This window comes from Suncus etruscus, chromosome 20 (genome assembly GCF_024139225.1).
Source record: "Suncus etruscus isolate mSunEtr1 chromosome 20, mSunEtr1.pri.cur, whole genome shotgun sequence".
NCBI classification, from domain to species: Eukaryota; Metazoa; Chordata; class Mammalia; order Eulipotyphla; family Soricidae; genus Suncus; species Suncus etruscus.
Window position 1 is genome coordinate 30,066,159 of NC_064867.1, and position 13,214 is coordinate 30,079,372.

Consider the following 13,214-nt stretch of genomic DNA (forward strand, 5'->3'; position numbering starts at 1 on the left):
TTTCTTTCTTTCTTTCTTTCTTTCTTTCTTTCTCTCTCTCTTTCTCTTTCTTTCTTTCTTTCTTTCTTTCTTTCTTTCTTTCTTTCTTTCTTTCTTTCTTTCTTTCTTTCTTTCTTTCTTTCTCTCTCTCTCTCTCTCTCTTTCTTTCTTTCTTTCTTTCTTTCTTTCTTTTTTTTTTTTTTTTTTTTTGGTTTTTGGGCCACACCCTGTGACGCTCAGGGGTTACTCCTGGCTATGCGCTCAGAAGTTGCTCCTGGCTTCTTGGGGGACCATATGGGGCGCCGGGGGATCGAACCGAGGTCCGTCCTAGGCTAGCGCAGGCAAGGCAGGCACCTTACCTCCAGCGCCACCGCCCGGCCCCTCTTTCTTTCTTTCTTTCTTTCTTTCTTTCTTTCTTTCTTTCTTTCTTTCTTTCTTTCTTTCTTTCTTTCTTTCTTTCTTTCTTTCTTTCTTTCTCTCTCTCTTTCTTTCTTTCTCTCTCTCTATCTTTCTTTCTTTCTTTCTTTCTTTCTTTCTTTCTTTCTTTCTTTCTTTCTCTCTCTCTCTCTGTCTTTCTTTCTTTCTTTCTTTCTTTTTTTTTTTTTTTTTTTTTTGGTTTTTGGGCCACACCCTGTGACGCTCAGGGGTTACTCCTGGCTATGCGCTCAGAAGTTGCTCCTGGCTTCTTGGGGGACCATATGGGATGCCGGGGGATCGAACCGCGGTCCGTCCTAGGCTAGCGCAGGCAAGGCAGGCACCTTACCTCCAGCGCCACCGCCCGGCCCCTTTCTTTCTTTCTTTCTCTTTCTTTCTTTCTTTCTTTCTTTCTTTCTTTCTTTCTTTCTTTCTTTCTTTCTTTCTTTCTTTCTTTCTTTCTTTCTTCCTTCCTTCCTTCCTCCTTCCTTCCTTCCTCCTCCCTCCCTCTCTCCTTTCCTCCCTTCCTTTCTCTCTTTCTTTTTCTTCCTTCCTTCCTTCCTTCCTTCCTTCCTTCCTTCCTTCCTTCCTTCCTTCCTTCCTTCCTTCCTCCTTCCTTCCTCCTCCCTCCCTCTCTCCTTTCCTCCCTTCCTTTCTCTCTTTCTTTTCCTTCCTTCCTTCCTTCCTTCCTTCCTTCCTTCCTTCCTTCCTTCCTTCCTTCCTTCCTTCCTTCCTTCCTTCCTTCCTTCCTTCCTTCCTTCCTTCCTTCCTTCCTTCCTTCCTTCCTCCCTCCCTCCCTCCCTCCCTCCCTCCCTCCCTCCCTCCCTCCCTCCCTCCCTCCCTCTCTTTCCTTTGTTTTTGTTTTGGAGTCACACCAAGCTATGTTCAGGGCTTATTCCTGATTCCTCATTCAGTGATTACTTCTGGAAGGTTTGGGGGACCATATGGAATGTCACACATCCTCCTACCAAAGAATTTGGAAGTGTCACAGAGCTCTCGGATCTGTGGAGGTGGGGGGAATGCTGTCTACCCTCACTCCGAGAAGACTTCAGTGTTTTCATGGGCTGTTTATTGGTTTTGTTTTAGAGAAAGTCATTTCCAACCTCTTTAATAGTGATTTTTCTTTTTCTTTTTTAATAGTGATTTTTCACCATTAGCCTGAGCATGCGCCCCTATGTGGCGATTGTGTAGAATTGCAGGCTTCTCTATGGAAAGAAAATGGACTCAGAGGAGGCTCAAGTGTCATAAAGACCACTTTGAATTCCACAGTTCTTGGGGAAAAAAGATAGATTTGGCAAGCTCCTGGACTGCTCTTGATTTATGTTTAGTATACACTTTTCACTTTTTGGTTTGCACCTATTTTTTTTTTTTAATTTTGGGTCACACCCGGTGACGCTCAGGGGTTACTCCTGGCTCTGTGCTCAGTAATCACTTCTGGCTTGGGGGACTATATGGGGTGCTAGGGATCGAACTCATATCTGTCCTGGATCAGCCGCATGCAAAGCAAACGCTCTACTGCTGCGCTATCGCTCGGACCCCCTATTAGTGGATTTTTGAAGATCAGCTTCCCTTCCAAGCTGGGTTCTTGGTGGTGTGTGTTTTCTCCCTAACCCACAACCAGCCTCTGCTGAAGGCTCCAGTGCCCTTGAGTCCCACACAGAGCCAGCATCCCATCTGCGCCAGCAACCAGAGAGCCGCCTGACTAGGGGCCAGGGCTGGTTTTGCATCTTCATTTCGCTGGAAGGGGAAGAAGCTAAAAGTCTCTAGTTCTGCCTGGCATGACTCCCCCTTGGGGTGAAACCAAGAGGGGCCATGCATCCCATCTGTAATCTGTTCCAGGAATGTGACAATTATTGAAACTGGTAGTGGCATTTGGTAGCTTTCCCCAGTCACTTGTCAGCTGTGTTCTGAAGGCTGAATCTGGTCAAAGGGTGTGTGTGTGTGGCCATTAACAGCCCAGAGGGCAGTGTTGGATCCTGGAGGGATCCATCTAGGCACCGTAGATCAATAGCTTGGCATGGGACTTTATATATATTGAGACTCTGAGGTGTAGGGCACATCACTATCCGCCATGGCATGTGCATGGCCTGGTATTGTATTTGAAGATGACAGTCCTGTTTGCTTTCGCCCAGATCAGCACAGTTCTCAGTGTCCCAGGTTATCTTTTAAAGCTTACGATTTTTTTTTTTTTTTTGGTTTTTGGGCCACACCCTGTGATACTCAGGGATTACTCCTGGCTCTGTGCTCAGAAATTGCTCCTGTCTTGGGGGACCATATGGGATGCTGGGGATCGAACTGCAGTCCATCCTGGGTCAGCTGCAAGCAAGGCAAATGCCCTACCTCTGTGCCACCACTCTGGCCCCTCACCAGCATTTTGAACAGAAAAAGGGAGATCTTTCTCAGCTCATGCCATGTGCTTTAAACTGTTCTAGGCACTTTCCCCTTGAATCCTTTCTGTTCCTGTTTGCCTGAACAAAGTGGGTGCAAGGATCCTTTTGATGCCTGGGTCAACTGAGCCGCAGAGAGCCATAATTTATCATAAATCATGTGACAGCAAAGAGTAAGATAGAGGATTTGAACTCAGGCCTTACTGCTGGCAAAACCGGAGCTTACGCTGGGAGAAACTTCAAAGGCTGGTGCACCCACATGCCTAGGCTGAGTTTGATTCCCTCATGAGCCTGGCCCTCCGAGCATCACCAAGTATGGCTCTGACCTGAGCCCCTAGGGGTCCTGAGCCCCTGCAGACCTGGACCTGCCTAGGACAGCAGATTCATTTCCTGCTGGGAGTGGTCCCAGCCCCCTAGCACCGCTAGGATTTCCCCCCAAAGCAAATAAGAACTTTTGCTTTGGAGACAGGAGAACTTCTATGAGCTAAATATTCTCATAGAGCCTAATGGCCAGGTGGGAGCCCAGTTGACGCTTTTCTGGGTCTCACAACAGGCAGTGCCCTGTGCTGGAGCTGGTACAGGTGTCACCGTCACACTTTTCTCCTTTAGCTTGACGCCCTGCTCTGTGGCAGGAGCACAGACATGGGTGTTACCTTGTCAATCTGCTCCTGAGTGTGACAAGTTCTAAATCGGAACCTACCACCGTGGCCTGAGCCCTTCCAGCAGTAGTGGAAGATTCTCAGTCTGACCTGTGCATGTAACCCTAAAACCCTTGGACTTGGACTCATAGCAGGGTTTGCATTTTCAGTCATGTGTCCTTGGAATGGAGTTTAAGTAGCTCCAGGGCCCCACTTCTAGAATCGCCCAAGCAGCTTTCAAAATACTCCATGTGGTGTGGTTGGGGCTGGAGAGATAGCACAGAGGTAGCATGATTGCCTTGCAAATCCAGGTTCGATCCCCAGCATTCTATATGGTCCCCTGAGCATGACAGGAGCGATTTCTGAGTGCAGAGTCAGGGGTAACCCCTGAGTGCCACCGGCTCTGGTCTAAAAACAAATAAACAAACAAATCTACATGTGGGAGCTGCTACCATAGACCCAGTAAGCCATCCTTGGGGTGGGAGGGAGCCCTGAGGGTCCCTATTCCTTGTAGCATCCTAGAAATGAGTCCAGAAATGCTCCAAGGAGTGGATCCCTGAGATGAAATCCTGAGAATGGGTGTTGTATCAAATAATTAAGGATTAAAAAAAATAATTAAGGATTGAGCTGGATGGCGATGGATGGTGATGGATGGAGGCCTTTGTTCTTTGGCCCGGCCACGTGGCTTCATCCCCCATTTACCGGCGGGTCTGGGGTTCAGGAAAGCGACGGGTATAGAACTCACTCACAGGCAGGCATTAGGAAGCATCATCTTTATTCATGCCCTGACCACCACAGGTGTGTGGCCTATCTCATAACCTTTCAAGCATTCGGCCATTCTTAGCCCTGCATCTTATAATTCAGCCATCTTCCTTTGGCCTCCATCCTGGTCAAAGACCAAAAGAGGCAGAAAACCTAAAGCCCCCAAGCGCAGCAGGGCAGAGACACCCCTAATCCCCTGGCTCCAGGGTTTATCTACCTATTCCAAGACCCCTCCCAGGAATGGGCAGGGTTTTGCAGGTAAGGTTACACCTAATATCTGGTTCCCAAGACCCTTCCCAGAAATGGGTGGGTCTTAGGTAGCTACAAGTAAATCCAGGGTGGAGTAACAAATGGGGAAGCTGTTTGTTGGAGAGGGGGGGAGATGGCACGTGACCACACATGCCCTGAACATTCCCTGTGCTCTGCATTTTCTCTCTTTTTAATTTATTGGGTTTTGAGGGTCACATCCGGTGGCGCTCAGGGGATACTCCTGGCTCTGCGCTCAGAAAATTGCTCCTGGCAGGCTCAGGGGACCATCTGGGATGCCAGGATTCGAACCACCATCTGTCCTGGATCTGCTGCGAGCAAGGCAAACAAACACCCTACTGCTGTGCTATCTCTCCAGCCCTCTGCATTCTCTTTAGGGCGACCCTCAGTTCTTTTCAGTCTTGGGGTTCACAGGAGGGGAGCAGGCGAATACTGTGACCCTCTTTCCTCCTCCCCTCAGGATGGAAACTGGTTATGAATCGGAGCCAAGGCAAGTCCCCCAACATCGTAGACTCTTTTTTGACGTTGAAAACCAAACGGCAGGTCATGACGGAGCAGCAAAAACAGGAATTAAACCCACTGACCATCAAGATTACCAGTGTTTGCCAGCTGCCCTCCCTGCCCGTGCCTTCCCAGGAGCTGGAGGTAGGTAGGGCCTAGGTCAGCTGTCCTGAGGGCTCCTGTCTATTTCCAGCCAGTTTTCTCGAATCCCCTCTATAACCCAGGGCTGGAGAGGGAGGTGTCTGCTCTGCGTCCCTGTTCTCCACCCAGGTCTCTCGCTCTCTGCTATAGAAGAGGTTTTCAGGTTTGGGGAGCTACCAGGTTTGTTTCCTGTATCCCTAGATTCTGTTCAAGTGGGACCGGCGATGCCTTCACACAGACCCCCCCCCCCAAATTCCTTGTTACAGCGATAGCACCCTCCTGAATGCCCATTCTTTGTGAGCCAAGCAGACTGAGAACTGTTTTTTTATCCTTGGAGCTTTTTCCTCAAAACTTTTAACCCCGGCCCGGGTGGTGGCGCTAAAGGTAAGGTGCCTGCCTTGCCTGCGCTAACCTTGGACGGACCGCGGTTCGATCCCCCGGTGTCCCATATGGTCCCCCAAGCCAGGAGCAACTTCTGAGCACATAGCCAGGAGTAACCCCTGAGCGTTACTGGGTGTGGCCCAAAAACCAAAAAAAAAAAAAAAAAAAAAACTTTTAACCCCATTCTAGTGGCTTCAATCCCTGTTTTTTTTAGTCTGTTTGTTTGTTTTTTTTTCTGGGGGGGGGGTCACACCTGGCAGTGCTCAGGGGTTACTCCTGGCTCTACACTCAGAAATCGCTCCTGGCAGGCTCAGGGGACCATATGAAACCCCGGGATTTGAACCACCGATCTTCTGCATGCAAGGCAAACATCTTACCTCCATGCTATCTCTCTGCCCCCCCCCCCGTTTTTGTTTGTTTGTTTGTTTGTTTTGGTTTTTGGGTCACACCCAGTGGTGCTCAGGCTCTGCACCCAGAAATCACCCCTAGCAGGTAGGATGCTGGAAGTCGAACCACCGTCTGTCCTGGGTTGACCACATGCAAGACAAATGCCCTACCACTGTGCTATCTCTCCGGCCCCCTGGATCCCTGTTTCCAGCTGCTGGATCTTCCCAGCATAAAAGGCCCTTTTACCTTGCACATGGTCCATCCTACTTTGAATCCTCGCAGCTCATATGGTTTCCTAAGCCCTGCCAGGAGTAAACCCTAAGCACAACTGAGTGTGTTCCCCAAATCTCCTACCATACATGCCCCAAATGAAAAAGACTGAGTCACAGATTTTCCAGTTGCCTTCTTTCCACCCTTAGGCCTAGGCTGAGAGCCCAAAGTCTGCCCTGTCTCCCCCCATCCCACTGGCAAGAAGAACACAGATAAAGCCAAACTCACTGCAGCTGGGAAGTGGAACCAAAAACACTTCCTTTGCATTAACTGTTTTCTTCCATACGGATGTGTTTTGCTCTCTAATGCCCAGGCAGATGGAAAATTTGTTCTGACTTTCTGTAATAAGGATGAGATATTCCACTTTTCCTAAGATGAGTCAGAAAAAGAAGCTTCATTTTTGGGGGGGTCACACCCAGCAGCGGTGCTCAGGGGTTACTCCTGGCTCTGTGCTCAGAAATCGATCCTGGCAGACTCGGGGGACCATATGGGATGCTGGGATTCAAACCACCATCCGTCCAGGATCAGCTGCTTACAAGACAAATGCCCTGTGCTATTTCTCCGGCTGGCCCCGAAGCTTGTTTTCTGATGGAGTCTCAGGGCACCAGGAAGGGTCCCTGTCTATGAAATACACACACACACACACACACACACACACACACACACACACACACACACACACACACACACACACAAACTCACTCAGTGGTTGCCAAGGAAATAGGAACTGGCTCTATTTTCCCATCTGGACCTGATGCTGATTTTCTTAGCCACACCCCTGCTTTGCTTTGGCTCTATCAAAACCTGCTCATTCAAGTTTTATGTAAACTTCCCCCAAATCCGCTAATGATAGATCTCTTCCCCTTTGTTGGGGGTGTCCAGCTCACTACTGTATAGAACTCTCACTCGTCCTTTGAGCCCAGGCTCCCGGCACCAGGATGTGTTTAGTTTCTTTTTCTTTCTTCCCCCAGAACCTCCTCCTGCGAAAAATTTCCACCACCCCAGAACTTAGAAGTAACCCTCAGCAGTGTCTAGAATGAATGTTTGGCCAACTCAGCCTTGGAAAATGTCTTCGTTGTTCTTTTTTTTTTCTGAAAGAGAGGTTGAAAAGCTCTTTAGCACTTGTTAATAATTGTTCTTGCTTTCTCAGGTCTGTTTTATTCTTTTTATAATTGCCCTTTGGAATCCCAAGTCCCTGTCAGGGCCAGAAAGGAGTTAAGGTCCTTGTCTTGCATTCAACGGATATTACTAGCACCCCATAGGGTCCCACAAACAATGCCGGGAGGATAAGGATCCACTGGTCTGATGCTCCAATTTTTTATTCTGGAATCTTTCTTTTTTCTTTCTTTCTTTCTTTCTTTCTTTCTTTCTTTCTTTCTTTCTTTCTTTCTTTCTTTCTTTCTTTCTTTCTTTCTTTCTTTTTTCTTTCTTTCTTTCTTTCTTTCTTTCTTTCTTTCTTTCTTTCTTTCTTTCTTTCTTTCTTTCTTTCTTTCTTTCTTTCTTTCTTTCTTTCTTTCTTTCTCTTTATATTTTGGATTTTGGGTCTCACTCAGCGATGCTCAGGGGTTCCTCCTGGCTCTGTGCTCAGAAATCTCTCCTGGCAGGCTTGGGGGACCATATGGGATGCCGGGATTCGAACCACCAGCTGTCCTGGATCAGTTGCGTGTAAGGCAAACACCCTATTGCTGTGCTATCTGTTCAGCCCTGGAATATTTCTTTTATTAAGACTTCCCCTCCAACCAAGATGCCTTTCAACAGACGAATAGCTAAAGAAACTGTGGTACATATACACAATGGAATATTATGCAGCTGTCAGGAGAGATGAAGCCATGAAATTTTCCTATATATGGATGTACACGGAATCTATTATGCTGAGTGAAATAAGTCAGAGAGAGAGAGAGAGAGAGAGAGAGAGAGAGAGAGAAACGCAGAATGGTCTCACTCATCTATGGGTTTTAAGAAAAATGAAAGACATTCTTGCAATAATAATTTTCAGACACAAAAGAGAAAAGAGCTGGAAGTTCCAGCTCACCTCAGGAAGCTCACCACAAAGAGTGATGAGTTTAGTTAGAGAAATAACTACATTTTGAACTGTCCTAATAATGAGAATGTATGAGGGAAATGGAGAGCCTGTTTAGAGTACAGGCGGGGGTCGGGTGGGGAGGAGGGAGATTTGAGACATTGGTGATGGGAACGTTGCACTGGTGATGGGTGGTGTTCTTTACATGACTGAAACCCAAACACAATCATGTATGTAATCAAGGTGTTTAAATAAAATATATATAAAAAAAGAAAAGAGAATCAAAACTAGGAGAGGAGATCTATGTAAAAGAGTTTAATAAAAATGCCATATTTTCTTCCAAAAAAAAACAAAAAACTTCCCCTTTTTCTCCCCTTCCCTCTGAACCCCTCCCCTCCCCTATCCATCTGGTGCTTCCTTCCTTTATTTATTTATTTATTTATTTAATTTTGGACCACACCCAGTGATGCTCAGGGGTTACTCTTGGCTGTGCACTCAGAAATTGCTCCTGGCTCAGGGAACCATATGGGATGCTGGATATCAAACCAAGGTCCCTCTGGGTAAGCCAAGTGCAAGGCAAATGACCTACCACTGCAACACCACTCTGGTCTCCAACTGGTACTTCCTTGACCCTCCGATAGGCTATTACTTCCTCCCACTGTTCCGAAAATGTTGGCTGTTTTGGGGTATAGCTAAGATGGTATTTGATACGCTAAGCTGGCCTGTACCTAGGCTTGTCTGAAACTGCTGGTCATCTCCAAAATCCCCTTATCTCCTCCTTACCTGTAGAGTCTGGCTATGCTGTAGGGAAACAGGTATGCGAAGGACAGGAAGACACGGTGGCAGACATGAGGCCCTTGGGTGCTCTCACTGGTGTTTCAGGGACCAAGAGGTGGGTCCATGGGGGGCCAGGGCTGGAGGGGAGCCACATGCAGGAAGTCATGCCCAGTCTCCCCTGTTCTCTCCCAGAACACATGTGTGCCCGTGTACTGCAAGTACAAGTTTGCCGACATGCCAGTTCACATGACCAACAAACATCCCCACAACACCTGTGTCCACTTCCAGGACATCAACGTCATCTTCCTGGGAGAGATGAACCCTGGGGATCTGCGAGAGCTTCTGGAGGGCCCCCCCATGGTGGTGGAGGTCCATGATCGGGACCGCCAGGCAGAAGACAGAGCCCAGAAACCATTGCTGTTTGGCGAGGGCCCCCTGGACACCTACCCCAACTTTCATGCCTTAGTCTCTCCCAAAGACACTGAGTCCAACCCCTTCGAGTCCCAGAATAAAATGTGGAACCCTCATGGGGTTGCCCGGGTCAGCTTGGCTGACCTCCTCCTGGGTCACAAGTACTTGAACCTGGCCGTTCCCGTCCACAACTGTGAACCTCAGCCCACAAACCCCAACCTGGACAAGAGAAAAAAGGGGGTCACCCAACTCGGGGGCCCCAGGGACAGCACACAGCCCCTGCCCATAGGCAATTACCTGCAGGCCCACACCCAGCTCAAGCTGAGGGTGGACATCACTGTACCTCTGGCACGGCTCGGGTCCCAAACCCCTGAACCGGACCCCATGGGACCCCTGTTCGGCCGCATCATTTTCGTGTTTGAGTCTGGGCAGCACGTCCTTCTGCAGCCACTGCTGCATGATATCACCATGATCAACGCCAAGGCCCTCAGCCTGGACTCTTACCCAATGGGCAGTATCAAACAGATCCTGCCGGCCATCAAGGTGCGAATGAACATCCAAGACCAGGGGGATGAAGATGTGGTTACAGGCTTCCACTTGCTGGATGGGCAGCTACACCTTCTCATCCTGGAAGGTCTGGCCACCCAGGCCTTGAAGCATCTGTGGGAGAACTACCAGGACAGGTAGGTGGGGTTCTCTCCTGCCCACTGCAGAGGGGAGGCCTGAGCAAGCCCAAGCTCTGTGACATTGTCTGGGAGAGACACAGGCTGATGGTAGCACCCCCCCCACCCCCCCACCCCCCGGGGACGTCTGTGGATGATGCAAGCCCGGAGTTCAGCTCCCAGACTCTGGCCTTTGATGGATGGAGGCAGTAAGAGTTTGGGGGTTTTGGAGCCAGAGCAGTGGTGCAAACAGTAGGGCATCTACCTTGCATGTGCTAACCTAGGACAGATCCCTAGGTGTTCCATATCGTCCCCCAAACCAGGAGTGATTTCTGGGTGCATAGCCAGGAATAATCCCTGAGTGTCACCGGGTGTGGCCCAAAAACCAACAAAACAAAACAAAACAAAACAAAAAGTTTGTGGATTTTTATAGAAGAGAGGCTGGCTCAGGAAAATGGGGTCCCACCCTGAACTAAGGGGCCAGACTGTTCTGTAGGGATGAAGGGAAGTGCTTTCTATTAAGCTTCCCCGGGTCTGCCTCGGACCATGCCCTCACCATGACAAATGCACTGTTTTCTCTTGTCCTAGACTCTGGTGGGTCCTGGGGTTTATTTTGGCAAAATGATCATTCTTGGGTTGGGCTTAGGAACCCTCAGAGCTTGTTACTGCAATTCTGGAAGCCGCTGCAGTGTGGTTACCCATGGGGCATCAAGAAAGCGAATTATAATTCAGTAAAAATTTTTTCCTTTGGTATAAATAATATAATTCCACAGTTCTCCTCCTCTTTCTTTAGACATGAAAAAAATTTCATGTTTGGAAATAAATATATTTGTAAATAGCCGCGAGTCTAATGAAATTTATGCGGTATTTTGAATGGAGTTTGGACTACACAAAGTTGATATGGCTTTTACTCCTGGCTCTGTGCTCAGACATCATTACTGGCAGGGTTCAGGGTGTCAGGAGCCAAACCCAGTTTGGAAGTCGATTGTGGGTGAGGCAAGTTCATTATCTACTCAACTATTTCTCTAGTGCCTGGAAATTAATTTTGAACAGAAAAATAATGAAAGTAATAAAATGCCTTAATTTGTGGGGTGAAACTAAAGCATGATTTGGAGGAAAGTTTCTAGCTTTAGATGCTTCCTTTAGAAAAGAAGAAATGGGAGCTGAAGAGATAGCACAGCAGTAGGGAGTTTGCCTTGCAAGCAGCCAAACCAGGATGGATGGTGGTTCAAATCCTGGCATTCCATATGTCCCCTGAGCCAGCCAGGAGCGATTTCTGAGTGTAGAGTCAAAAGTGACCCCTGAGCATCACTGGTGTGGCCCCAAAACCAAAATAAATAAATAAATAACAGGGAAGAAAGAAAAGAAAGGAAGAAAGAAAAGGGAAGGAATGAAAGAGAAAGAAAGAAAAAGAAAGGAAGAAAAGGGAAGGAAGGAAAGAGAAAGAAAGGAAGAAAGAAAGAAAAAGGGGCCCGGAGAGATGGCACAGTGGTGTTTGCCTTGCAAGCAGCTGATCCAGGACCAAAGGTGGTTGGTTCGAATCCCGGTGTCCCATATGGTCCCCCGTGCCTGCCAGGGGCTATTTCTGAGCAGACAGTCAGGAGTAACTCCTGAGCACTGCCGGGTGTGACCCAAAAACTAAAAAAAAAAAGAAAGAGGAAGGAAGGAAGGAAGGAAGGAAGGAAGGAAGGAAGGAAGGAAGGAAGGAAGGAAGGAAGGAAGGAAGGAAGGAAGGAAGGAAGGAAGGAAGGAGGAAGGAAGGAAGGGAGGAAGGAAGGAAGGAAGGAAGGAAGGAAGGAAGGAAGGAAGGAAGGAAGGAAGGAAGGAAGGAAGGAAGGAAGGAAAGAAAGAAAGAAAGAAAGAGGGGCCGGAGAGATAGCATGGAGGTAAGGCGTTTGCCTCTCATGCAGGAGGTCATCGGTTCGAATCCCGGCGTCCCATATATGGTCCTCCCGTGCCTGCCAGGAGCAATTTCTGAGCCTGGAGCCAGGAATAACCCCTGAGCACTGCCGGGTGTGACCCAAAAACCACAAAAAAAAAAAAAAAAAAAAAAGAAAGAAAGAATAAAACTACCTTGTTGGGGCCAGATCTGTGGTGCAAGCAGTAGGACATTTGCCTTGCACGCGCTGACCTAGGACAGACTATGGTTCGATCCCCTGGCATTCCATATGGTCCCCCAAGCCAGGAGCGATTTCTGAGCGCATAGCCAAGAGTAACCCCTGAGTGTGTGGCCCCCCCAAAAAAAACCAAAACAAAACAAAAGCAAAACAAAATACCCCTATTTTGTCTATAATAACACCCGCTCTGTTTATTATCCGAATCCCTGGCCACCACTAACCTGCTTTCCAATTCCACAATGTTGTTACCTGGAACATTTGTGGCCTAAATGAAATTTGAGGGTCTGTCCCCTTAGAGGCTTTTTCCACCCAGCAGAATGCCCCAGACACAGTCCTGGCTGGGTCGGCTCATACATAGTGCGTGTCTCTAGAATCCCTGGGGGGCTATCGCCTGGAGTGGCCGTGTGTGGGCCATGCTCAGGTGCCCTGGGCTTGTTGCAGAATCCCCCTGGTGGAGCAGAAGCCTTGTGCGCCGCACAAGGTGCTGTACAACTCGCAACTGCGGTTCCGTCGCCGCCTGTATGGGAACCTGGAGAGCATGGTGTACCAGATACACCTCTTTCAGCCCCTGACACAGCTCATGAGGCAGCCAGAACTCTACGTACGCAACACGGTGCCGAAGCCCGTTTTACAGGCCCTGACCAGGTGCGTGGGACGAGGGGGAAGCCCAATTTAGTCTGAGGGCCGTTCGATCTATAATATGGGGAACACCTGCTCTGTATTAAACTGAATCTTGGGCCTGGAGTGGTGGTGCAGCGGTAGGGCGCTTACCTTGCATGCGGCTGATCTAGTACGGATCTCTGTTCAATTCCCCCCGCCCCCGGCGTCCCATATGGTCCCCCAAGCCAGGAGTGATTTCTCAGCACAGAGTCAGGAAGGAGTAATCCCTGAGCGCCACTAGGTGTGGCCTCAAAACAAACAAACAAAATAAACAATCTTGCCTCCCTTCCTTCCCCAACAGGAGATCTGGCATGTCCAGGTGTAAGGGGGTAGGTGTGAGAAATGATGTGAGAAGTTGGGGAAACATAGCAGAAGGAATGTCATGGTTCTGTCCCTCTCCACTCCCAGGGAAGTTGGCAGCTGAGTGTGGGCTCCCAGGT

The 13,214-nt window shown here is 48.7% G+C and overlaps 1 protein-coding gene across 1 annotated transcript in view; it reads left to right on the forward strand.

Annotated features, from left to right (window-relative positions):
- CFAP92 (cilia and flagella associated protein 92 (putative)) overlaps positions 1-13,214 on the forward strand; it is a 41,864-nt gene that overhangs the window by 21,584 nt on the left and 7,066 nt on the right. Inside the window, exons 9-11 of the mRNA XM_049766097.1 lie at positions 4,908-5,092; positions 9,117-10,018; positions 12,556-12,759. Coding sequence (XP_049622054.1) covers positions 4,908-5,092; positions 9,117-10,018; positions 12,556-12,759 — 1,291 coding nt within the window. The remainder of the gene's footprint in view (positions 1-4,907; positions 5,093-9,116; positions 10,019-12,555; positions 12,760-13,214) is intronic.